General features: G+C 43.1%; 1 protein-coding gene across 4 annotated transcripts in view; it reads left to right on the plus strand.

The window, feature by feature from the left end:
* The window catches only part of SLC25A26 (solute carrier family 25 member 26), a 145,921-nt gene that overhangs the window by 117,590 nt on the left and 3,034 nt on the right, over positions 1–25,297 (plus strand). For all 4 annotated transcript variants that reach the window (XM_070390969.1, XM_070390970.1, XM_070390973.1 and 1 more), the window contains 3 exons: positions 15,130–15,199; positions 20,844–20,908; positions 21,955–22,028. In XM_070390969.1, coding sequence (XP_070247070.1) covers positions 15,130–15,199; positions 20,844–20,908; positions 21,955–22,028 — 209 coding nt within the window. The remainder of the gene's footprint in view (positions 1–15,129; positions 15,200–20,843; positions 20,909–21,954; positions 22,029–25,297) is intronic.

Here is a 25,297-nt window from a genome sequence, read left to right on the forward strand (position 1 = left end):
AGGATAGAGGCTGTCAGTGTATCTGTTTCTAGATAAATGGGGGTTGTCAGTGTACGTCCCTCAATTCTTTCATGTTAACCATTTTTTATTAAAACTCATAAGAAGATTGTTCCATATTTAAACTTAGCAAGCTGGGTATGCCTTTGCAGGCAGTATTAAAAGTAACCACACCTTTTTTTTTGTTTATTCACACCCAACATCATGAATAGCAATTACAATAATCTATTTTGTTGTAACTGCTACTCAGTGAAATATTTATATTGTTAACCTGAATGGGACCTTTTGTCCCTAACCCAAACTAAAAAGACATCAAACCATAGATCCAAGCAACTCAGAGCACCCTAATCAGAATAAATACCCCTCCTGTGAAACCTGGCCACACACACCCCAAAATACTACTTTCTAACTATAAAACCTAAATATTACTGAGCAGACTCAGCATTTGAGCTCATCTTGCTTTTTCTCAAGAATAATAAATGAAATTTCCTTTATTACCAGTAGTCATTCATTAAGACTTTCTTATAAATTCTCATTATTGTTTCCACCTTACTTATTTAGAAGGCAAGTATTAAACCAACATGCAGTTTAACAACAACAACAACAACAACAACAAAAAGAGGTACAAATGAACCCAAACAAAGTTGCTGTTATGGAACTTGCAGTTGAAATGAAATTTTCTATATTTATATCTCAGAATAGTTTCGATCCAGTTGCCATTATAACCAAAATAAGCCTGTGTATTTTAAATGATCTGTAGTTATCAGTTAGTTATATCTGATTTTAATTACGGAAATTATTTCTATAGGAGAATCGATTTTAGCCTTTCAGCACTTGATTATTTTGTTAGAGCCACTGTATGGCACAAATGACAGCTTAACTGTGGTTCCCAATTATATTTTATATTCTTTTCAGCTTAAAACTTTGCTCCAGAAATCTCTTTTTAAAATATATTAGTATATGAGCACTTCACAGAGAGAGCGTCCACTGAATTGAATATGAAGCTTTAGGCAGATGTTGCTTTGCCTTTTAAAGTCTGTGCAGTAGCCACAGGACAGGGCCCCGGTGTGTGGACCATGTTGCATGGCATTGCCTGCTGTCTGCAGTGTGCTATGAGGTTCTGTGGTAGGCTTCGCAGAGAGACCTCCACAGGGCATCCTCTTCTGTTGTCTTAACTATATCATCTGATGTCATTCATTTGGAATTGAGTAGATGATTCTGTACCTGTACCTCTCCTTGTCCCATTTGGTAAGCTCATCATCTTGAAAATGGGAATACATAACTGCTTTTGAATACAGCAGGTAAAGAAGTCCTAAATGTAAGTTTTCCTGCACTAAAGCCCAAACACGTATTTTTAAAGTTATTCACACATAAGATGATCCCCATTTGAGTGGGTGTTTAAAGTGAAGACGGAGCAAGCCTTTTCTTTATGCTGTACTTTAATAGAAAACACCCACCCAGACTCGGCCTCCTGGCTGTTTCGTGGCATTGTGCCTGGGTGTGCTCTCCATCCTCCGAGTGAATGCTGGGCTGTTACCTGGGGGTCAGGGCAGCCAAATTGCATCCTGCCGTTCTCCCTCTGATAGGCCTGAGCAGTGAGTGAAGAAATTAGAACGCCCTGGTTCTTTTTGTGGTGAGACCACTGAGTAGTCAGGACTTGGTCTCACAGTATCCTCATGGATAATAGGAATATCATTAATTGAAAAAAACAGGCTGGTGTGTCAAAATCACGGACCTTAAAGCAGGGGTCCTCAAACTTTTTAAACAGGGGGCCAGTTCACTGTCCCTCAGACCATTGGAGGGCCGAACTATAGTTTTAAAAAAAACTATGAACAAATTCCTATGCACACTGCACATATCTTATTTTGAAGTAAAAAAACAAAATGGAAACAAATACAATATTTGTATTTGCATGTGGCCCGCGGGCCGTAGTTTGAGGACCTCTGCCTTAAAGGCTTAAAACAGTGGTATGGTGAAATTCACCTGAGGTCTGTAGCTTAGTAGAACAGTACCCACTTTTACCTCCTGTTTTGATAACTGTACAGTACTATCTATAATAATAAAAGCGTAATAGACCGGACAGCCAAATGACCTTCTGGACGAAGCCGGGGCTGCGAGGGCACTCCTTGCACGAATTTCATGCATCGGGCCCCTAGTGGTTATATAAGGTGTCAACATTAGAGGCAGCTGTGTGAAAGGTACATGGGACTGTACTATTTTTGCAATGTTTCTGTAATTTTGAAATGAAATTGTCTATATTTATGAGCTCTTAGGAATATTTTCCAGTCAACCTATGTTAAGGAAACTTAAGAAAAACCATAGGAACTAAGCTATGAACCAGACACGAAGCAGTGCTGAGGACAGGTGAGCACGGAGCAGGCTATCTCAGGGCTGGGGGCTTGCAGCTCAGCCAGGGTCATCCCTGACTCTTGTCACTTAGTAGTTGACATACCCAGTCAAGAGAGAAAAAATCAAGTAAACAAAAAACAACACAGAAGCAAAATTAAGAACCAACTGCCAGCCTCATTACTGCACTTGACATTTCTCATTAACCTGAGATATAAACACACATTCATGGGCTCACCCAAAATTTTATTTTTTAGTTGAAAAGAGAAAGGAAACAAGGCATTGAATTGGGATAAATAAGCAAATATGGCCACCTGTTTTTTTTATTCTTACTTTTTTTGGTGCTAACTTCCATCATATGATTCTACACATGGACACACTCTCCGTGCCTCACCTCCAAGTCCCCTGGTCATTTATCTGCCTCTACAGGAATGGTCATTAGACCTCTTTGGCAATGGAAGTACTTAGGTTAAGAAATTATGGCAATTTAAAAATCTCTGATGTTCAGACAGGCCTTTAAAAATCCTCCAATACAAACCCACCTTATTTAAACAACTTTTATTGACATCAAAATATTTTGTTTACTAACCTGCATTATAATGGAGCTGCTCTGCGGGGGAGCTGGGTATGGTCATGAGGAATCTTAGAATGTGGCACGTATACCATTCTGTCTACAAGGCCCATGGCTTTGGGGGGAACCGAACACCAGCTCCAGCTCCCCCACGTACTCTCTGTGACCTCAGGCAGTTACTTAACACCTCTTAGCATCTGCCCACACCTGTGTTTGTGGATGATGGTACACACTTTCAACAGTTAAATGAGAAATGTAAATGCTTTAGCATAGTGCCTGGCATAATGCTAGTTACTCGGCAAGTGATAACTAATATTGTCAATAGTAATCACTGATACCGTTGCCTACACTATATTTTTTATTCCATTTTCCAATCTAGTCTTAAATTATTTGAAGTCATAAACAATATTTACAGTTCCAGTGAGTAACCTTTCTTGTCTTCCAAGCCATTTTTTGTTGATCACAATCTTCCGGACCCTCCACATATGTGGGCAAATGTGTGACTTCAAAATACAGAATTCATATATAGTACTTTTTATCTTGTTGTTATTGGTGGTGGTGTTTAAGGAACTTAAAGTTGTCCCCAAATGAATAATTTGTACATAAACATTCATATTTTTAGGTTGGTCTCAATGTATTTTCCAGAGTTTCTGTACTTGGACAATTCCAAAAGAAAAACAGCAACACACAAGCAAACTCATTATTTAAAGCAAGTTGTTTTAGGCATTGACATAATTTGTTCACCCCCTTGAATATTTTAGTAATATTCATGTAAGAATTATGGTCGGAATGTGTAAGTAAAGTGTCTCATAAATGCTATTTTATTTGCTATCAAGACAACTATAACTTACAGATTGAAGTCTAAGTGTTTTTATAAGCTATCTCATTCAGACCCCAGTTCTGCTGTTCACTACGGTTTACCTTCTCTAAGCCTCAACTTACTGTCTGTAAAATGAGGATAAAATGGCACAGACCTCAGAAGATTGTGGTTAGGAATGCATGAGTCAGTGTATATAAAGTTTTTAATTCTATGTAAGTGTTTATTGTGGTTACTGTTATAGTCGTTATTTTTATCAAGCTCTGTGTTTGCCACTGAAGTTTCTCACTTGATTCTAAACCATATGGTTCTAGAGAGTTTTTTGGGTTTTGTTTTTACAATATTTATTAGTATGCTTTTCAAATATAAAATGATTTTTTAATGTTCTTAGACTAAATTATTCTGGCAGGTGATAGTGGAAAATTAAGCTTATCTATAGAGATTCTGTTTTTAAACTTTGGGGCCATCTGAGTCTGTTTCGATGAAGTACTTTTCCCCCCTGGCAACCAATTTGTTTTTCTCCTCGATGACAGCAGGCACCTCTGTGAAGCCTTCTCCATCACCTCCCTTCTCTCTGCTGTAACCTCCTCTTCTCCCTCGGTGCCCCATCAGATAGTAGACGTAGGGAATGTGGCTTTTCCCCTTGACTATAGTGTCTGACACCCAGTAGGTGCTCAGTAAGTGTTGAGTTTGTGAATTACATAGTATCTTGGATTGTTTCCTCTTGTATGACATGTAATTCACATCTTGTTTTTCAGTCTTTATCATTGCTCGTAAACTCAGCATTATTAGTTTATTAGTTAGGTATATCTGATTTGTTTAAGTCTGTTTGGAGGAAAGTTCTGCTCTTTGGAACCCTGGAAGATACCACTAGATGAACTGAAGATGACCTTTAGTCATCATCAAAGATCTAGTTTGTGTTTTGTATTTCTTTTCTGAAAAGTTCTCAAAGTGAGTAATGTTGTTATAACTGGCATTAATTAGCCTGGTGAAGTGCACATTAACGCAGGAGGCTGCGTTAAACGTAGACGGAGGCTGCTCCATGTCTGGTTTCTCGTGCTGTCTCCAGTGCTCATAGGCCTCTGGAGAAAATGTTTGCTATGGAAGCACACATATGCACATTTACTAAAGAAATACCAAGTGCTACCCTTCATGGCAAGACTGTCTTTAGAAAGCTGTTTTTAATGAAAAGGTATCTACTTTATAGCTGCACTCTTAGTTCAGTGAATTTAATAAATACACTTTTCAAGCAACCATTCTCCTCGGTGAGGTGGAAGAAAATGCTCATGGCTGACACCACACGTTGTTGTATATCTGATTTGTTAGGTAGTTATATAGCCAGGTGTCTAGTACGTAAGAAAAGTTGTTCCTGGTGTTGGTGTAAAAACAGACACATAGGTCAGTGGAACAGAACAGACAGCCCATAAATAAACCCACACACATGTGGTCAGTTATTATGACAAAGGAGCTGAGACATTACAATTGGGACAGGACAGGCTCTGCAATAAATGGTGCTGAGAAAACCAGACGGCCACATGCAGAAGTCTGAAACTTGACCACTGTCTTACACAATACACAAAAAGGAACTTAAAGCGGATTAAAAGACTTGAAGTAAGATCGAAAACCATAAAACTCCCAGAAGAAAACATAAGCAGTCTACTCCTTGGCATTTGTCTTGGTAATGATACTTTGACTCTTGCACCAGAAGCAAAAGCAGCAGTAAATAAGTGAGACTGCGTCACACTAACATCCTGCACAGCAAAGGACCCAACAAAATGAAAAGACAACGTACTCATGGGGAAAATGTTTGCAAGTCATATATCTGATAAGGGACTAATATCCAAAATACACAACTCACACATCTCAATAGCAAAAACCCCAAACAATCCAATTTAGAATTGGGCGAAAGGTCTTTAGAGACATTTTTCCAAAGACACACAGATGGCCAACATTTACATGAAAAGGTGCTCAAAGTCATTAATCGGGAATGCAAATCAAACCCACAATGAGATGTCACCTCACACTGGTTAGAATGACTATTATAAAAAATACAAGAAATAGGAAAAAGACAAGAAATAATTTGTGCTGGCAAGTATATGGAGAAAAGGGTGCCCTTTGCACTGTTGGTGAGAATATCAGTTGGTGTAGCCACTGTGGAAAATGGTCTGGAAGTTCAAAAATTCAAAATAGAACTACCATATGATCCAGCAATTCCCCTTCTGGGTATTTATACAAAAGAAAAACAAACAAAAAAAAACGAACTCAAAAGGATATCTGCACCTGTGTTCATTGCAGCTTTATTTACAATATCTAAGATACGGAAACAACCTAAGTGTCCATCTGTGGATGAATGGATAAAGAAATTGTGGTGTATGTGTATAATGATTGAATATTATTCAGCCACTAAATAGAATGAAATCTTGGTTTTTGTGACAACATGGATGGACTTTGAGCGCATTATGCTAAGTAAGTCAGACAAAGACAAATACTATATGAGCTCTCTTATATGTGTAAATCTTAAAAACAAAACAAAACTGAAGCTCATAAATACAGAGAAGAGATTGGTGGTTTCCAGAGACATGGGATGAGGGATGGGAGTAATTGGTGAAAGGAGTCCAAGAGTAAAAAGAAAATACATAAAATAAAACCAGTAAATTACACGCAAAAAAAAAAAAAAAAGTTGTTCAAGTTGACAAAATAAACAGGGCCCTACATGTCCATTTCTGTAGCAACCCTCTCAATTTTACAGGTATATTTTCAGTAGGGAATTATTGAGAATAGGAAATTAGTACCAACTTTGCTTCTCTCCTTTCAGTTGTGATATATTTGATCATTCATAAAAATATTATGCCATCATCAGTAGGTCATTACACTATTCTAACCATTATAATTAATATATTTAAGTGTCTTTTTCTAATATTTGTCTTAATTATTGCAGTGTATACCACCCAGTGCAGAAAGGTAAGAAAAAGAAAAGGCAGTAATCCAATTGGAAAGAAAAGCTGTCTTTATTCATAGACATTATGATCATTGATACAGAAAATTTGATGAAATCTATAAAGAGCTATTAGAGCTGATAATTTTAGCAGTGTTGCTGGATACAAGGTATTAGCACAAACAGAAACTAAAATTAAAAAACTACTTGCAGTCTCATCAAAACATGAAATACTTAAAAGATAAATTTGATAAAACAAACCCAAGACCTATATACTGAAAACTACAAAACCCTGTTGAGAGAAAAGGATGGAGACTTAAGTAAGTGGAGAAAACTGCCATGTTTATGGGTCAGAAAGTTCAATATTTAACACCTCCATATTCTCCAAAATGATTTACAGGTTCAATGCAAGTCAGATGAAAATATCAGCAGGCTTTTTGTAGAAATTGATAAACTGATTCTAAAATTCATATGAAAGTACAAAGAACCTAGAATAGTCACAGCAACTTTGAAAAAGAATGGAGTTGGAGAACTAACACAGCTGATCTTAAGATTTATTACAGAGGTGAAGTAGTCAAGAAAGTATCACATTGATATCAAGATGGATATGTGGATTACAGCAAAATAGAGTGTCCAGAAATAGACCCAAACAATTGATGTTTTTATAAAAGTAAGAAGGCAGTTCATTGGATAAAGGAGTCTTTTCCAATTGCTTAAACAATTAAATACCCATATGTAAAACAACTTCAGTCCATACGTTGCAACATACAGAAAAATTAACTCAAAATGGGTGACAGATCTAAATGTAAACCCTAAAGACAGAACATTTCTAGAAAAAAAACAGGTAAAAAATTCTTTGTGGCCTGAGTTAGGCAAAGATTTCTTGGATATGTCACCAAAAGCAAAATACGTAAAAGGATAATTTGGTCTTCACCACAATTAAATAATTTTGTTTTTTGATAGATGTTGTTAAGAGACTGAAAAGACCAGCCACAGATAGGAAGCGATATTTGCAAGTGACTTTTATCTAGAATATATAAAAACTCTCAAAACTCATTAAGGAAACAGACAACCCAATAAAAATGTGCAAAACATTTGAACAGAGATTTAAGAAAATACATGGATAGAAAAAAGTATATGGGAAAAAACCCTCAACATCCTTAGTCATTAGGGAAATACAAATTAAAAGCACAATGAAATACTACTGCATACCTATTAGAATGATAAAAATTAAAAAACACAATGCCAAGTGTTTGTAAGGATGTGGAGTAACTGGATCTGGTTAGAATGTAAAACAGTACAACCGCTTTGGAAAACAGTTTGGCAGTTTCTTAAGTTAAACATATGCCTACCATGTGATCCAGCTATTTCCCACTTACCTTTTCCACAAGGGAAATGAAGGCATGTGTCCATATAAAGACATGTGTATAAATGTTCATAGCAGCTTTATTTGTAATAGCAAAATACTGGAAAAATCCAAATGTCCATCAACAGATGAATATATAAGCAAATGATACATCTACACCATGGAACATTACTAACTAGAAGGGAATGAACTACTGATGTCTACAGTAACGTGGACAGCTCATACAACAATTCTGAAGGAAAGACTCCAGTTTTTCAAAAATGAATGTATGAGTTATTTATATAAAATTCTAGATAAAGAAAACTAATCGACAGTGACAGATCTGATTGTTTAGGGGCTAGCAAGGAATGACAGGGTCACAGAAAACTCTGTGGTGATGAATAGGTTCACTTTCTTGATTGTGGCAATGATTTCACATGATTGCATTTGTCAGAACTTACCAAGTGGCACGCTTTAAATAGGTGTAGTTTATTGGACATCACTTATATCTCAGTAAAACTAAAAAGGAAGAGTGAGATCAGGCTCTGTTGTTAGAAAGACCAGGTGAAAGGTAGATAATATCAGGACCCAACTCTTAGGGTCATTGTGAGGAGTGTGGGATTTAAAAAAATTATCTTTATTGTTGAAAGTATTACAGATTGTGATCCCTCCAACTTTGTTCTTCTTTCTCAAGATTGCTGTGGCTATTCGGGGTCTTTTTTGGTTCCATATAAATTTTTGGAGTATTTGTTCTAGATCTGTGAAATATGCTGTTGGCATTTTAATAGGGATTGCATTGAATTTGTAGATTGCTTTGAGTAGTATGGGGATATTTTAATGATATGAATTCTACTGATCAATGAACATGGTATATTCTTCCACTTGTTTATGTCTTCTACCCCTTTTTTCAATGTTCTGTAGTTTGCCAAGTACAGGTCTTTTACCACATTGGTTAAGTTTATTCTTAACTATCTTAATTTTTTTTTGTTGCAATGGTAAATGAGATTGCTTTTTTAGTTTCTCTTCCTGATAGTTCATTATTGGTGTATAAAAATGCCATCTATTTCTGGGTGTTAATTTTGTATCCTGCTATATTGCTGAATTTATTTACAAAATCTAGTAGTTTTTTGGCAGAGTCTTTAGGTTTTTCTATGTTCAATATCATATCAGCTGTGAATAATGACAATTTTAAATACTCCTTTCCAATTTGGATGCCTTTTATTTCTTCTTGTCTAGTCATTGTGGTTAGCACTTCCAGTACTGTCCTATATAATAAAAGGCTAATATGCAAATCGACCGAATGGCAGAACAACTGGTCGCTCTGATGCACACTGCCCACCAGGGGGCAGATGCTCAAGCAGGAGCCGCCCCCTGGTGGGCAGTGCGCTCCCACAGGGGGAGTGCCTCTCAGCCAGAAGCTGGGCTAACAGCTGGCAAGTGCAACGGTGGTGGCAGGAGCCTCTCCCACCTCCACTGCAGGTGGGCGGTAAGGAGCGAGGGGTCCGGACTGTGAGAAGGATGTCTGACTGCCTGCTTAGGCCCGACCCCCAGGGGGAAGGGCCTAAGCCGACAGGTGGACATCCCCCAAGGGGTCCCAGACTGTGAGACTGTGCAGGCGGGGCTGAGGGACACCTCCCCAGTGCACGGATTTCGTGTACCGGGCCTCTAATGTTGAATAAGAGTGTTGAAAGTGGACATCCCTGTCTTGTTCTTGTTCTTAGGGGAAATGGTTTTAGTTTTTGCTCATTGAGTATGATGTTAGCTGTAGGTTTGATGTTGAAGCATGATTCCTCTATTTCCACTTTGCTGAGAATTTTTATCAAAAATGGGTGTTGGGTTTTATTGAATGCTTTTTCTGCATCTATTGATATGATCATGTGATTTTTGTTTCAATCTGTTTATGTGATGTGTCATGTTTATTGGTTTGCAAATATTGTACCAGCCTTGCATCTCCATTTCACTTTGTCATGGTGTATGACCTTTTTAATATATTGGTGGATCTGATTTGCTAATATTTTTTTTGAGGATTTTAACATCTATGTTTATCAGGGATATTGGCCTGTACTTCTCTTTCTTTGTAGTGTCTTTATCTGGCTTTGGAATTAGGATAATGCTGGCCTCATAAAGAGTTTGAAATTGTTCCTTTCTCTTGGATTGTTTGGAATAGTTTGAGGAGTGTAAGTGTTCATTCTTCTGTGAATGTTTGGTAAAACTCCCCTATGAAGCTATCTGGACCAGGGTTTTTGGTTGCTGGGAGTTTTTTGATTACTGCTCCTATTTCATATGTTGTTATTGGCCTATTCAGGTTTTCTGATTCCTCCTGATTCAGTTTTGGGAGATTGTATTTTCTAGGAATTTGTCCATTTCATCCACATTGTCCTACTTGTTGGCATATAGTTGTTCATAGTATTTTCTTACCATCCTTTGTATTTTTTGTATTTCTGTGGTCTCTGTTGTTACTTCACCTCTTTTGTTTCTGATCTTATTTATTTGGATCCTCTCTCTGTGTTTCTTGATGAGTCTAGCTAAATGTTCATCAATCTTGTTTATCTTTTTATAAATCTTATTTATCTTATCAATGGTTTCATTGATCTTTTGTGTTGCTTTTTTAGTCTCTGTGTCATTTATTTCCACTCTGATCTTTATTATTTCCTTCCTTTATTTACTCTGGGCTTTTCTTGTGTCCCCCCCCCCCCGCCCCCCCCATATATTTCTTTAAGTTGTAGGGTTATATAGTTAACTAGAAATTTTTCTTGTTATTTTGTGTGTGTGTGTGTGTGTGTGTTTTGTTTTGTTTTGTTTTGTTTATGTAGATCTGTAGTGCTATGAACTTCCCTCTTAGGACTGCTTTGATTGTGTCCCATAGTTTTGGAATTGTTGTGTGGTCATTTTCATTTGTTCCCTGAAAGTTTTTTAATCTCTCTTAAATCTTATTGGTAACCTGTTCATTGTTTAGTAACATGCAATTTAGCCTCCTTGTGTTTGAGTATTTATGGGTTTCTATTGAGAAATCTAGTGGGAACTCTCTTGTGAGGAACTCTGTCTCTCTTGTAGCTTTTAAGATTCTTTCTTTGTCTTTAACATTTGCCATTTTAATTATGATTTATGATTTTATATGTATTTTATTTATTTTTTATTCATTTTATTTGTTTTATTTATTTATTTTATTATTTTATTTATTTATTTATTTTATTTTTAGTGTGTGTGAGTCTTTTTGGGTTGATTTTGATTGGGACTCTGTGTTTCCTGGACTTGTTTGACTTTTTCTTCACCTAATCAGGGAAATTTTCTGTCATTATTTCTTCAAATAGGTTCTCTATTTCTTGCTCAGATTCTTCTCTTCTGGCACCCCTATGATGCAGATGTTGTTATGTTTCATATTCTCCCAAAGCTCCTTTAAACTCTCCTCCTGCTTTTTAATTTTTTTTCTGAATTGCTGCTCTGTATGGGTGTGTTTTTTTCTACCTTGTCTTCTAATTCGCTGATTGGGTCCTCCGCTTCTTCTATTCTAGTGTTGAATCCTTCCAGGGTATTCTTTATTTCAGCTATGTCATTCTTCATTTCTGATGGAGTCTTATTCATCTATCTCTTTTTCATGCTGGTGTAGTTCTTACTAAGTCCCACATAGTTCTAATTAAGTTGCTTAGATTTTTCACTAAGTTGTTTGAATAACCTTATAGCCATTACTTTGAATTCCTTATCTGACAAATTGCTTGCTCCCATTTTTAGTTCCTTTTCTGGTGATCCCTCTTTTTCTTTCATTTGGGGGTTGTATTTTTGTCTCCCCAATTGGCTGTCCCTTTGTATTTGTTACTACGTATTAGCTCAAACTACTATGCCTCCCACTCTTCGTGGGGTGGCCTTATGTAGTATGTGTTTTGTGGACCCAGTGGTGCAGTCTCTTATTGGTAACCAAGCTGGCATATAGATCTCCCAAGCTGGGTGCACTAAGAGTGTCCCTATTGTGAATTATTTGTGCTCTCTGTTGTAATTGGGTTTTGAATGTTGTTGCCCCATTTGTGGATAGAATCTCCTCTTAGTCTGGCTGACTGTGAGGCTCACCACCGACCATATAATGCAAACAGTTGTGCACACAGTTGCTTGCATTATACGGTCGGTGGTGAGCCTCACAGTCAGCCAGATTTGACAGAACAAATCAAAACAAGAAGCAAAACAAAACAAAACAATAACATCCAAAAAACCCCTACAATGACAACAAAAGCAACCACAGAAGAAGAGAGAATTAGGAAAGAGAAAAGGGATCAAGAATGATAGAAGAAAAGAAAGGAAAAAAAAAGTACAAGGAAAAAAGGGGGGAAGAAAAAGCAATTTGAAAGGGCAGAAATGAAATAAAGAAAATAAGAATAAAGAATAGGGGGAGGAAACAGTGTACAAATAGAGGAAGAATAAATAAGAAATGGGGAAAAACACATGAGAAAGAAGGAAAAATAGAGTAAGAAAAAGGGGAGAGAAAAATTAGCTATAGGAAAGAAAAAGACTAAAAGAATAGGAAATCAATAAAGAAGAAAGATAAAGAATATAAAGGAAAAGAAAGGTGAAGTGGTCGTCTTAGCAGAGCAGTGTCTCATGGGAGCTCCCTTGGGTCCTGCTCTTCTGGTGTCTGGAGCTGACTGTTGTGTCTGCCAGTTCTGGGCTTCCCTGGGAGGTACTTAGGTGCTAACCACTGTCAGAAACTGTCTTCCTTTGGCTCTCAGCAACCTGTTTGAAGCTTCAAGGGATCCACACTTTGTGTCTGTCTCCATAGGACTTGGCTGCACTCAGTAGGGCCCAAGCTGCACTCTAAGGCCGGTTTGTTAGCAGCATGGGGCCAGGGATGGGTCAGCAAATTTCTCCTGGTTTCCTGGTCTCTGCCTACACCTGCTTTTGTGTAGTAGCCAGCTGTCAGTCTTAATCACTCAAAAGTCTGTTTCTGAAAGGGCTTTAGGCAGAATGAGGATTATAGACCTCTGGGTTTCCCATGAGGGGGAGGTGCCATTCAGAATTCAGGGAAAGTGGTGGGTGTGTTTGTGTCCCAGAGCTAATCCTGTGAGAGTGACCCAGAATATTTCCCTGCCCTCAGGTGGTGAAGATCCTCGTACGCAGTCCAGTGGGATCAGCTGGATACCGGGAGTTTCTATCAGCTCTCCCGTGAGGGGAAAGCACCAGTCAGGTTCCCGTGGTAGTGGGGTGGATGGCACCACCCCCAAGCCAGTCACTGATGCTCCTGGAGACTGTTCAAACCCGTAGACTTGGCCTCTGCTGCTGTCTCTTCTGCGAAGGCTGAGGTGCAAGGTGTGGCAGGCCGGGCTCCTGAGGGTGGGGCGGGCTGTATCACCTAAGGTGGAGTTGCTTCCTTTTTCGGAGCTATAGCTTCTGGGAGGGGCCCGCACCTCTCAGGAAAAATGTGTATTTTGTTTTGGGGGCGCACTTCCCAATGCAGGACTCCCAGCTGCTGCTAGTCCATGTCTCCCCCCAATGCTTCCCACCCCAGCCTCTCCTTAGGCACCTTGAGTCCGCACTGCCCCCCTCCCTCAGGTGAGTAGCTGCAAGTGAAAATCCTGTGCTCCGGGTTAAAAAACCAACCACAACAAAAAACCTGAGGCTTTATCTCCGACCTGCTCTGGTTTCCCCAGCAGCAGACGCCCTGCTGCCTTTCACGGCGGGATGTTACTGGGCTGCTGTTCTCAGCTGTGGTGCCCCGCCTGGGTTCCAGGCCTCAATCTTCTCAGGGATAAAACCCTCCCATAGCTGAGCGATCTCTCTTCACTCTTGGCCTGCTGCCCTGGAAGCAGGGTCAGCCCCTTTTTCGACCTTGCTCTTCCTGCCAGTCTCCAGGTGTTTTCTGTCCTTCCTGGATATAAGCCTCCTCCTCAGTTGGTAATTCTGGCTGAATGTTCCCCATTTTAGCTTTATTTCCAGTCTGGCTCCGGAAGGAGGTGCAAGAAAGGTCTGCCTATTCTACCACCATCTTCTCCCTGACTGTGCCTCCTGGATGTGGGAATCAGTGTCAGAGATTAGACCAGGCCTGCCTCAGCACTGTGGGTGTGCCTGTGTCTTGTCTCCTACGTGCCTGTAAATGCTTGGTGAGCAAGGCACCATGCCTCGGCCACCACTCCGCCTAATTTCAAACTTGGCATGGTTATTTAATTGTATAATCCTCAACTTCATCAACAATACAATTTTTTGACAAACTTTAATACTTAATTAACAGAATTAGCAGCCTTCAAATATGCAACATGGATAAAGATTGAAAAAACAACTGAAGAATTTTGGCATACACTGCTCTGGATTAATTTGTGAATTATGATATTTATATGTTCAGAATTATACGGAAAATATTTACAATGTTATATTGTCTTGGCCTGGCCAGCATGGCTTAGTGGTTTAAGCGTCGACCTATGAACCAGGAGGTCATGGTTCAATTCCCGGTCAGGGCACATTCTCGGGTTGTGGGCTTGATCCCCCATGTGGGACCTGCAGGAGGCAGCTTTTTTTCCCTTTTTTTTTTTTTATTTTATTGATTTTTTACAGAGAGGAAGGGAGAGGGATAGAGAGTAAGAAACATCAATCAGCTGCCTCCTGCACACCTTCTACTGGGGATGTGCCCGCAACCAAGGTACATGCCCTTGACCGGTATCGAACCTGGGACCCTTCAATCTGCAGGCCGATGCTCTATCCACTGAGCCAAACCGGTTAGGGCAAGAGGCAGCTTATCAATGACTCTCTCTCATCATTGATGTTTCTATCTCTCTCCATCTTCCTTCTTCCTCTCCATTGTCCTCTCTGAAATAAATAAAAATATTTTAGAAAAAGGTTTTAAAATATATATATATATGTTTTTATTTATACACATGTGCACAATGTGTGAGTATATGTGTTGTACATCATACATACCCCCCGAAAGTGTATCCTTTGAGTGCTCTAATGTAGCTACCACCCTGTTTCTTTGTCTTATTTTAGAATGCAGTTAAGTCCTTGGGAAAATCACTTATGTCATCAGTGAGGAATGCCACCAAAATAGCTTCTCACTTAAGTTCCCATCCCTAGGGCTCACCCACAGGAGGTTGCGATAAATTCAAATATTTAATAACTTGTCTTTTTCTTTCTCTTAAACACAGGCCCTCTGGTCCTGGAGGCAGGATCATGTGGTGGAATCTTGGCAGTCAGCAGTCTGTGGAGCTTTTGCAGGTGCAAAGGATTATATTATACTGGGAGAGACCAAAGGGGGGGGGGGAGATGTGAAAATATTAACTATGCAAAAACAACATTCTTTAGAAATTCCAGATTGTTCAGATGAAGAGAGTTCCACTAGTTGTTTGAGAAAAGAAAGTGTCTTAGGAAAATGAAAAACCTAAAAAGGTGTCTCCTTGAAAGACAACCAATTTGTTTTTGACAAATTTTTCGTTTTCTTTTATCTTTATTAAAGCCTTCACTCAGGCCCTGGGGTCATCTTGAGGAGGATTTATAAAGTCCTGTGTGGGACGAGGCTGGCTTGGGGCAGGGCTGCCTGTGCAGCTGCCTGCCCTGAGCAGTGCTGGGGGTTAAGCGAGCCCTGCAGCAGGCAGTGACTCACGGCCATGACATGTTTGACAGCACCACGGATTAACTGGTATCAGGAGGGGGGCTGCTCCCAGTGTACTGAAGGCTAAACTGCTGTGTAGAAAATAGGGACATCGAAACATCTGGGCATTTTCTAGACATTAACCGAAGAGCAGAGTGACAACATGCAGAACTGTATCATCCATCACCACGTCATAGGCCTTTTCCAGTGAGGTTCCAGGGAGAACTCAGATGCTGTATGGAATTTAATAAGTGACAGCTTTAACATTCTAAGAGAGAATTAGAATTGTAGTTGATATAAATCGAAGTGGAGGTTTGCCAGAAAGCTGTGAATTGCTAGTGTAGATGTGAAGCCAGTAGTACGTTGATAAATAGGAAGTTTAGATGTCAACTTTATTAGAAAAGAATTATTTTTTCAATTTGTTTAATGGTTGTTGGATTGGGTTTTTTGTTGTAGTGATTAGGAAAACAGGGAACATACATTCTGTAGGATTCTTTATTAATGATTGGGCCCACTTGACTTGTAGAATTGATAATCAAAAATAAGAATGTTGCCTGTAGACCTGAAGCCAGCTCACACTGAGATGAAGGGGATTTGTTTCCACATGACACAGTCATCAGCTATGCTCAGTGGGTCGGTGGTCTGGACTGGCTTTCTGGAGGGCGGGCAGGTGTCATTCCCCTCCCTGGGTGGCAGCGTGCGTTTTTGTTGACTCCCTCTGGGCCTGGGGACACAGGGAGCACTATGGGAATGTGGTTGCCTGGATAAGGAAAGGTCACTTTTTAGTTAGCAATACCATAAACCCTTCCGTATGTCGAAATAGGAAGTATAGTATATTCTCTGGCCCCATTCCGTAAGTAACTGGTTCAGATATTTGCTTACAATGCATTGTTTCTATTAAGGAAATTGGCATTCATTACCATTCCTTTTTCGGAATAACGTTCTATAATAGGCACTAAGGGGGAATGCCCACTGATCTTGGATCCCGGAGGCAAGGCCTTTGGAGGAAGGTGGCTCCCACGTGTCCAGTGACAGCAGAGAAGCCGCCACCTGAGCTGGAAGGGCTTTGCTGAGAACCACACAGCCCTGCCCGCCAACTGGTTGGACTTACAAAAGTTGTCAAGTCTCCGTTCTGCCACTGACGAAGGAATGAGGTTTTGGGGCCGTCCTGGGCACCAGCTTTCTTACCTGTGACGTAGAAGCAGCCCTCCCTCCCTGAGGGATTCCAGTACTCCAGCATGTGTTAGTACTTTGTAATGGATGAAACTGAACAGGCCTAAGGAACTGTTACTATTTCAATAAGAGCAACCAGCACCCAGGAAATGAAAACTATCACAATAATTTCAATTGCGTTGAAAGAATAGTATTAAAGTTACTGTATACAATCATCTCCTCTGATACAATCATCTTAACTTTTTAGCTGAGGTTCTGATAAGTGAAGGAGTTTATCCAAAGTCTGCAAAAATCCATTGTCAGGAGACCCACATATATTTAGCAAAAGAGAAAATCCATTTCTTGTTTATACCCCTTTTGTTCTGAAAGTTTCCTTGGCACAGTGTTGACCCTGAGGACTTAGTTAGTACTTTAGACCTTTCTGAAAGATGGCCGCCGTTAGGGAACACTCCCGGTGGGGAAGCTGACCTTCTGTGAGAGCTGCTGCAGCACTGCCTCCCAGCCGCGGAGGGCTCGCCATCGGCCGCCCTCCGAGATCGCACAGGCTGGCCGGCGCACTTTCGGACTCGGCAGCCGTACATGGTCATAAAGCAGTGGGCAAGCTGGCCCTCAAATCAGAAGCCGGGTTTCTCGTTCCTGTGTGCCTGGCCCGTCTGGGCCTCCGTGGCACTCTGTACCGTGCACTGCTTGGCACAGATATCCAGAAGTGGCCCCTGAGAGTGGAGGTGTTGATGGCTTGTCATGCTCAGCAGGTCCTTTGGGGTTAAACTAGGAAGAAAAAGGACTTTGCAACTTTCGCACTTCAAGTTAACGTCTAAACATAAAATCATAATTCAGCGTACGTAATGATGACATTTGCTATTAGAGTGGTAATTGTTATTCAGTGCTCTCTGATCAGTTTCTTATAACTAACACCGATTTACATTCTCTAAGAGAGGAGAGTGACAGAGATGTAGATATGGATAGACAGACAGGCCTTCCCATGGCTTGAAATTCTAGAATAGGGTGAAGGGTTATCTGGGTAAATGGAAGGCCCAGCACAATCTTTAAAACAAACACATTGGATGGTGAAGCCCTAGCCCTGCCCTGGGTCTGTTTGGAGGGAGGGGCCAGCAGGGACCACGCTAGCAGCTGCTGCTCAAGGGGCAGCTCCAGACCTGCCCTGGGACTTGGCCCCTTGGTCTCGAGAGCTCAGTGTCACAGGCACGACATCTGGTCCCTGCATCTGCCCCTGGAAGCAGTTCTGACTTTGCAAAGAGCCCAGTGCAGAGCGGCCCAGAGAACACGGTTCCCTGGGGTCTGAGCATGAAGCAGCCACAGTTGCCATAGCAGACAGCTGTCCTGGCCAACGTGCTAGCGTGTCCCGCAGTTATTACCAGCACTTCACCTGTGGAGAGCAGGATGTTTTAACAAAAGTGCCGGTCGCCCAGCCCTCCTGTATGACCAGTTACACTAGTACGCGACCTTCACACATCCTTCCTGCCGCCTCACAAAAACATGGCGAGGCCTGTGACTTGGGGAATCTTTGATATTTGAAGATATTCAAATTGATTGATTAGCAACTTTCATAAAATAGCTTTCCTTGTGGTAGTAAAATTAAGACCTATTTAAGCATATGTGCTTTCGTCTTTAACTTCTCTTCATATTACTTTGATGAAACAGAAATCTCTAAGAAAATACCGCAGGCATCCCCAGTAAAGGAACAGGAACTTTGCTAATGGCCAAAACCCGTTTAACGTGCAGTATCCAACTTTATTAGAAGGCAGACACTTTTCACCGCAGGCGACTCACAACCTTTAAGTCATTTTAGTTGAGGACAGTTTGTGAACATTTTCAAACAAGAAAAACGGTGTATGCTCTTCGGAGTTTTAAAATTTAAGGGGATAAATTTTAATGTCCAATATCAAAGTCTTTATGTAGTGAAAGAGCTAAGACACACGTGGCTGTGAGGCCCCACTCCCCATTATCTGTGGTCCCTGGGCCAGCTGTCTGCAAGATCAACCCTCCACGGCAGCGCCTAGCCAGGCCGCGTTCCAGGCACAGAGCTGGCACAAATGGCAGCTTGGAGCTCCCCCGGACCTCCTTTTCAGAGAACACGTTGAAATCTTCAGTTTGTGAAAACTACAGACACTTGTCCAGAGCACCCAGGAAGCATTTTGAGGCCCTACTATGTGTGCTGGCTGGAGATGTGAAGAACCTCTGCCCACCCAGACAAGAGCTCATTACGTTAGGCACCAGTGTGCGCCAGGCACCACTCTAGACACGTGTGTGGACTCACCTTGCTGTCTGCATGTCCCCGATGAAAAACGGCGCCACTGGAAGTCCCAGTGGCCAGAGCTGAGATCTGGAGTCAGACAGAAAAGCCTGCGTCTCAGCTCTTCGAGGAGGAAAACCCAGTGACTTACGCTCTCCGCGCTTCCGCTTCCCTCCTGTGCCTGGGGCAGCCAGATGCCCATCGGCCTGCAGGGCTCTTTCCCATGGCTGGTCAGCCAGGACAGCGGGGAGCCCGGAGAGCAGGGGAGCCAGGACAGCGGGGAGCCCGGAGAGCAGGGGAGCCAGGACAGCGGGGAGCCCGGAGAGCAGGGGAGCCAGGACAGCGGGGAGCCCGGAGAGCGGGGAGCCCGGACAGCAGAGCCTGGCTCTTGCCGGCCCTACAGCCAGCGTGGGGAAACAAGACAGTCAGGGGTGGGGGTTCAGGGTCAGTGCCTCCTCCTTCCTTAGGACTTTTTTTAAGTGGATGTGAAGCCTTCCTGGACCCTTTTCTGTAATTAAAGTATATGTACTCTTTTAGTGTAAAATATGTGGTTTAAAAATTAAAATTATAGGATTTCAAGACTGGGTCAACAAAATTTTAAAATACTTGAAATTTAGCCAAGACTTGCAATATCAGGCAACTTTTGAATCTGTAGAAAAATGTTTCACATGCGCATACAAAAGTGGCTTAAAAATGGAGACTCATATTCCTGTTATTGGTCCTCTTTAGCCCTAAATGTGTGTCATTTGTGGGTAACCAAAAGTGGAATATAGAAGCGTAAGTGGGTACGTCTTTAAAAAGTTGTCATCTCAAAGTTACCAGATGGAGGAGGTTCATGTAATGATTGCTCTTCAGCAACTTATTTAGAAAGATATTTGGCAGAGATCAAATGACCTTCTTGCCCACATGCCACAGAGCTGGAGGGAGAGGTGCTATTTCTGGAGCATCCTCCACACATGTGCTCTGTGCAGCCTCTCACAAAACTGCCCACTTCACTCGAGTTCATAGGTGCTGAGTCTGTGCAAGTCCTTTGAATTTATTCTACCTCCTTAGGGCCTCCTGGGGTTTAAAACATATCTTTATATAATTAATTAGAATATTGGCACCATATACTGTGGGTTCTGTTGTGTGTGTTTAACTGTCCAAAGATTGGACCCCATTTAAAATGTTTGGATTTTAGACAACCCCGGATTTTAGACAGTCCCAGGTGGCGTGGGGGAGGAGGTCGGAAGGAGCCACGAGGTAGAAGCTATCAGGGCAACACTGGCTCTGCCCAGATGCAGAGCGGGCTTAGCAACATTGTGCCCCCACCGCCTGCCACCAGAAGCCTGGACGTACGGAAAGCTTTACTCTCTAAACGTTTTTACCTCGAAGCATCCAGCAAGTTTATACCAGAAATCCCCACCGTGATATACGTGTTTGCCCACCTTGCCTCAGAGCAGAAGCGATGGAAGCGTTTTGGAGTCAGATAAAGAACAGTGGCCGCAGGAGGCCTGGCCTCGGGTCGCTGGGAGCGGCCGCTCTCACTGCGAGCAGGTGTCTGCCGCAGACACAACCATGTGGACACAGGGCTGTTTCCTGCTCCGCAGAAGAGCAAGGCTGTGGTGGGGCCTCGTGGGCCTGAGCAGGGAAAGCATGACCTGGTCACCTTGCCATGCAGTGTGGGTTCACCACAGAAGCAGTGGCGTGTGGGTACAGGTTTTCATGTGCGCATCCCGTTCTTGAACCAATCAAGTGGACGTAGTGATAAAGGAATGATTTGGGCAGAGTTATGGGGAATTGTAAAATAAAAGTTACATAGTACCATGTAGTAAACAGCCTGTGCTCGGGTTTTATATGCACAGGTGGATTTGCAGCTGTGGTCACCACGCCCCTGGATGTGGCAAAGACAAGAATCATGTTGGCGAAGGTAAGTGGTAAAATAGGTAATGAAGGCACAACCGCCGCTCCTACCTGCTGGCGCTAGGGCTTGTGTGGACACAGAGTGACCGAAGTGGAACACTGCCCTGTCCCAGCAGCTGTGCTGCCTGGGGAGCCGCCGGCAAAACAGTGTCCATCGTTGTCACACGGCCAGTGCCCACAACATTCCACCTTTCCGGTCATTTCCGACTACGTCCCGTAAGCAGGCAGGGCTGGCGGGCCTCTGCTGTGAGCGCACTCAGGTCTCCTCTGAGCCCCAGCGCGTGCACCTGCTCGTGTTGTCGACAGGTGAGCGGCGACACGCGGCCAAGGCTCGGCCTTCACTGGGCAAATTGGGACTGTTGTCAGAACTGTTAAAATTTTTTCAGGAAAAAGAAAAATTGTTTTTTAAAAAAGCTACAGACTTCGGGGGATGCCATACATGTAACATATCTGGACCAAAACAATAAAAAATAGTCATTCCCTTGTGGAAAAATGAACAAGAGCAGAATTCTAGCATGTGGGCTGACAGGACCAACCTAAGAGTGCCAGCTAGGTTTCACACTGGACATGGCGCCCTGTAGAAAGCGTGTCCATTAGCTACTCAGGTACGTACCAGGTTTCACACTGGACATCGCGCTCTGTAGAAAGCATGTCTGTTAGCTACTCAGGTACGTACCAGGTTTCACACTAGACATGGCGCTCTGTAGAAAGCGTGTCCATTAGCTACTCAGGTCCGTTTCCCAAGCAGACCATTCTCAGAGACCTGACGTGGCTCTCGGAGACCTACCTGCTCGGGTGGCACAGGAACTGCCTGGTTTGCTCTGCCCCTCATGTGGCCCTGAGACACCAGCAGAGCAGCAGGACCACCAGCACTGCCCGTAGGCTTAATGTGAGCCCTTCTGGTGTAGTGAGACCCAGGGGTCCTGACTCCCCTGAGCCCTCCCTCAGTTTGGAACCGCCCTAGATGAGGGTAGCAGGTTGCCTGCCTCTGAGGACACCCGTCAGCTGGGGACTTTCACAAGCTAACTGCTTCCTCTCTGTGCTTCCATGCAGGCCGGGTCCAGCACGGCTGGCGGGAACGTCCTCTCTGCCCTGCACGGGGTCTGGCGCACCCAGGGGCTGTCAGGGTAAGCACAAGGGGTGCGCAGCGGCTTCCTCTCCACCAGCTGGTGGCCCTGCAGCCTGACGTCGACACACACCTTTCCCGTCTCTGCCTATGCCCTGGTCAGGCTCTCTGTATTTATATTGGGAAAAACATGGCATTTGCTTTTGCTTGTGTCAGACAATGTTGCTCAATCCAGGGATGCGGTGTCCCAGCCAGGTGAGGCCCAGCCCTGTCCACCCCGACTTGTGATGTGGGCCACGTGAGCCCTGCCCGCGCTGGGTGCCCTGGGGAGACTGGCACCCAGCTCTGTGATGCAGGGACCCCAGGGGGCGAGCATAGCACGCAGAGGGAGCCTTTGTGGTCTGGGCACTTTAACTGCTCCTAGCAACAAGTTACCTTCAACATCCCGCCGTGCTGACCCCTCGTTGGAGACACAGCGGGCTGCTATCAGCTGAGCACCCCAGACCGTTAGCATCACAGCCTTAGGAGCTCTCTCTCCAAAGTGCTGTTTCAACATTGCTGTTACCACCCAAGGTTACAAAGCGCTGGGGTCTGCACAGACACAGAATGGCCATTTCTCTCTAGAATCATCACCAGGAATTTTCCTGAGAGCAAAGCAGCAGCCACGTCTGGAGCAGAGTCGGGACTGAGCCTAGTGACAGGCCGGCTGGTGTGGACGGACGCAGCGGGTGGTGGGGCCGTGTTGTCGATTGGGTTGCGGTTTCATGAGCACTCGGCAGGAGTGTGTTTCAGCCAGTGGGTAGTTTGGGGACCATTTGCCTGCTGGTCAGGCCCCAGGTAAGGCATTTGCAGCAGAATGGCCCGTCCTCGGCTCAGAATTCCCACCTGGGAGTCTGGCAAGCAGGCGGGGATGGGTGGGTGTGGAGTGGCAGCTCTGAGGACGCAAGGACTTTCGGACAAGAACTGGGCTTAGCAGAAACGAACCCTTGGGAGGGGAAAGGGCAGAGTGGTGGCCCCACGCCATGCTTAGCCACCGACGGCCACCACCCTGGGATGGAATTAGGGCCTGGTTGCTCAGCGCTGAGGCTGACGTGGACACCAGTTCCACACTGAACAAATGGTGTGAGAAAGTGAGGTCTGAAGCAGCTTGGTTAGTAGCAGGTAAGATTCTCACTGGCCCAGGTGGTCGTGGGCCACAGAGGCGTGGCATGCACCAGTGTTAGATCAAGTCAAGCTGCCGAATTCCACTCATTCATTTCAATATAGTTCCTATCGGATTCTGTGCAGTCGTGGTCAAACCTGTCCTCTGGCCCTGAGCTCTGTGGACTTGGTGTCGAGTTGGTGTGGTGCTGACCTCAGGAAGCGGGAAGGGTGACACTTTGGTCTCTTGTGTTGGTTCATTCCAAGTCCATGTGCTTTTTCCAAAATGAAAGTGCCGTGCCGCATGCTCATCTGGCCCAGCAGAGGAAAGCACTGGGAGCTGCTCAGCCTGCAGTGCCTTCCTGCCTTCCCTCTGTCCATCACCTGCTTCTTCCGGTGCCCTGTAGTGTCTGCCCGCCGGCTCCCTGCTGAGCATCGTCAGTCTGCTATCTCCTTCAGTGGCTCACTCAAACAGCCCTGCCTGTTCAAGTCTTTGCCTCCCAATCTAGTTGGGGCACTCACTGTACAAATTACTCTAAGGCAGTAATTATGTTAATTGATTCGAATGTCATCTGAAGAAATCATGAACTGCTTCCATCTGCCTCTGGCCAGGAGCTGCTGAGCTCACGAGCAGCAAAAGCTGAACCCAGACACTGGCTTTAGAGGGGAGTCGGGTACAGTGGAGCGGGGGAGACCTCGTGGCCACAGTCTTCCAGACCCACCTGTGCCTCTGCAGGCAGGTGGCTCTGCTCGGGCCACAGGGACACAGTGGCCTCAAAGTGGTAATTTATGAGTTTCTGTCCTCACCTACCACCTCATGTAAAAACAATTTGCATGATGCTGAGATAACTTTTTTCTTACAAGTGTATTTTGGTCTCCTATAGAATTTTCATGGTTATTTCTAGGTAAGAAAAAGCGGTCTACTTTTATCTGTAGTATTTTAATTAATGATTTAAATCCTAACTTAGATAATTAAAATAAGGACCCATTGCCTTAGCCAGTTTTGCTCAGTGGATAGCACATGGACCCGAGAACTGAAGGACCTGGATTCAATTTCAGTCAAGGGCACGTACCTGGGTTGCAGGCTTGATCCCTGGCCCTAGTCAGGGTGCATGTGGGAGATAACCATTCGATGTGTCTCTCTCACATAGATGTCTCTCTCTGTGGCTCTCCCCCTTTCTTCTACTCTCTCTAAAAATCAATGGAAAAACATCCTCTGGTGAGGATTAACAAAATAAATAAATGAAAATAAAATAAGGACCTGCTCACACTACCCTAAAGTCCACTTTCTGCATACAAGGGGAGGCAAGTTGCTCTCCCGCAACACAGTGCACACAGGAAGCAGCCGGGCAGCTGTGGCCGGGCAGGAGGGCTCCTTCTGCTGTTTTGTGGGGGGGCCACCGCCTAGCTTTCCATGGTGGCTTCCCCATCTCTGGAAAGAGAAACTGCTGTTGGCATAACCTGGCTATTGTCTGTTTTCTTCCCTAGACCTGATCTTTTCACTAGTAATTTACTTCTGCTGATTTTGTAATTTTGTTTTTCTGCTTACAAAAGTAATACTCTTGGTTAAAAAAGGTCAATTATTCCAGAAATATAGGCAAGGAATGCTTTTTATTTCACCTTCAATTTTACATGATAGCCTCGCTGGATACAGTAGTCTTGGATTTAGGCCCTTGCTTTTCATTACTTTGAGTACTTCATGCCACTCCCTTCTGGCCTGAAGTGTTACTCTTGAGAAGTCAGTTGACATTCTAATGGGGACTCCTTTTTATGTAATTTTCTCTCTCTCGCTGCCTTTAAGATTCTTTGTCCTCAACATTTGCCATTTTAATTATGATGTGTGTAGGTGTGGGTGTCTTGGGGTTCATCTTGATTGGGACTCTGTGCCTCCTGAACTTGTGTGACATTTTCCTTCATCAGGTTGGGGAAGTTTTCTGTCATTATTTCTTTATACAGGTTCTCTGTTCCTTGCTCATCCTCTTCCCCTTCTGGTATTCCTGTAATGCGGATGTTGTTACATTTCATGTTGTCCCAGAGCTCCCTTAAGCTGACTTCCCACTTTTTAATATTTTTTTCCTATTTGCTGCTCTAATTGGGTATTTATTTATACCTTGTCTTCCAAATTGCTGACTTGGCCCTCTGCTTCCTCCAATCTACTTTTAATCCCTTCCAGTGTGTTCTTCACATCAG

Source organism: Myotis yumanensis, unplaced genomic scaffold (assembly GCF_028538775.1).
Source record: "Myotis yumanensis isolate MYYU_CA2020_CCGP unplaced genomic scaffold, mMyoYum1.0.hap1 SCAF_14, whole genome shotgun sequence".
NCBI classification, from domain to species: Eukaryota; Metazoa; Chordata; class Mammalia; order Chiroptera; family Vespertilionidae; genus Myotis; species Myotis yumanensis.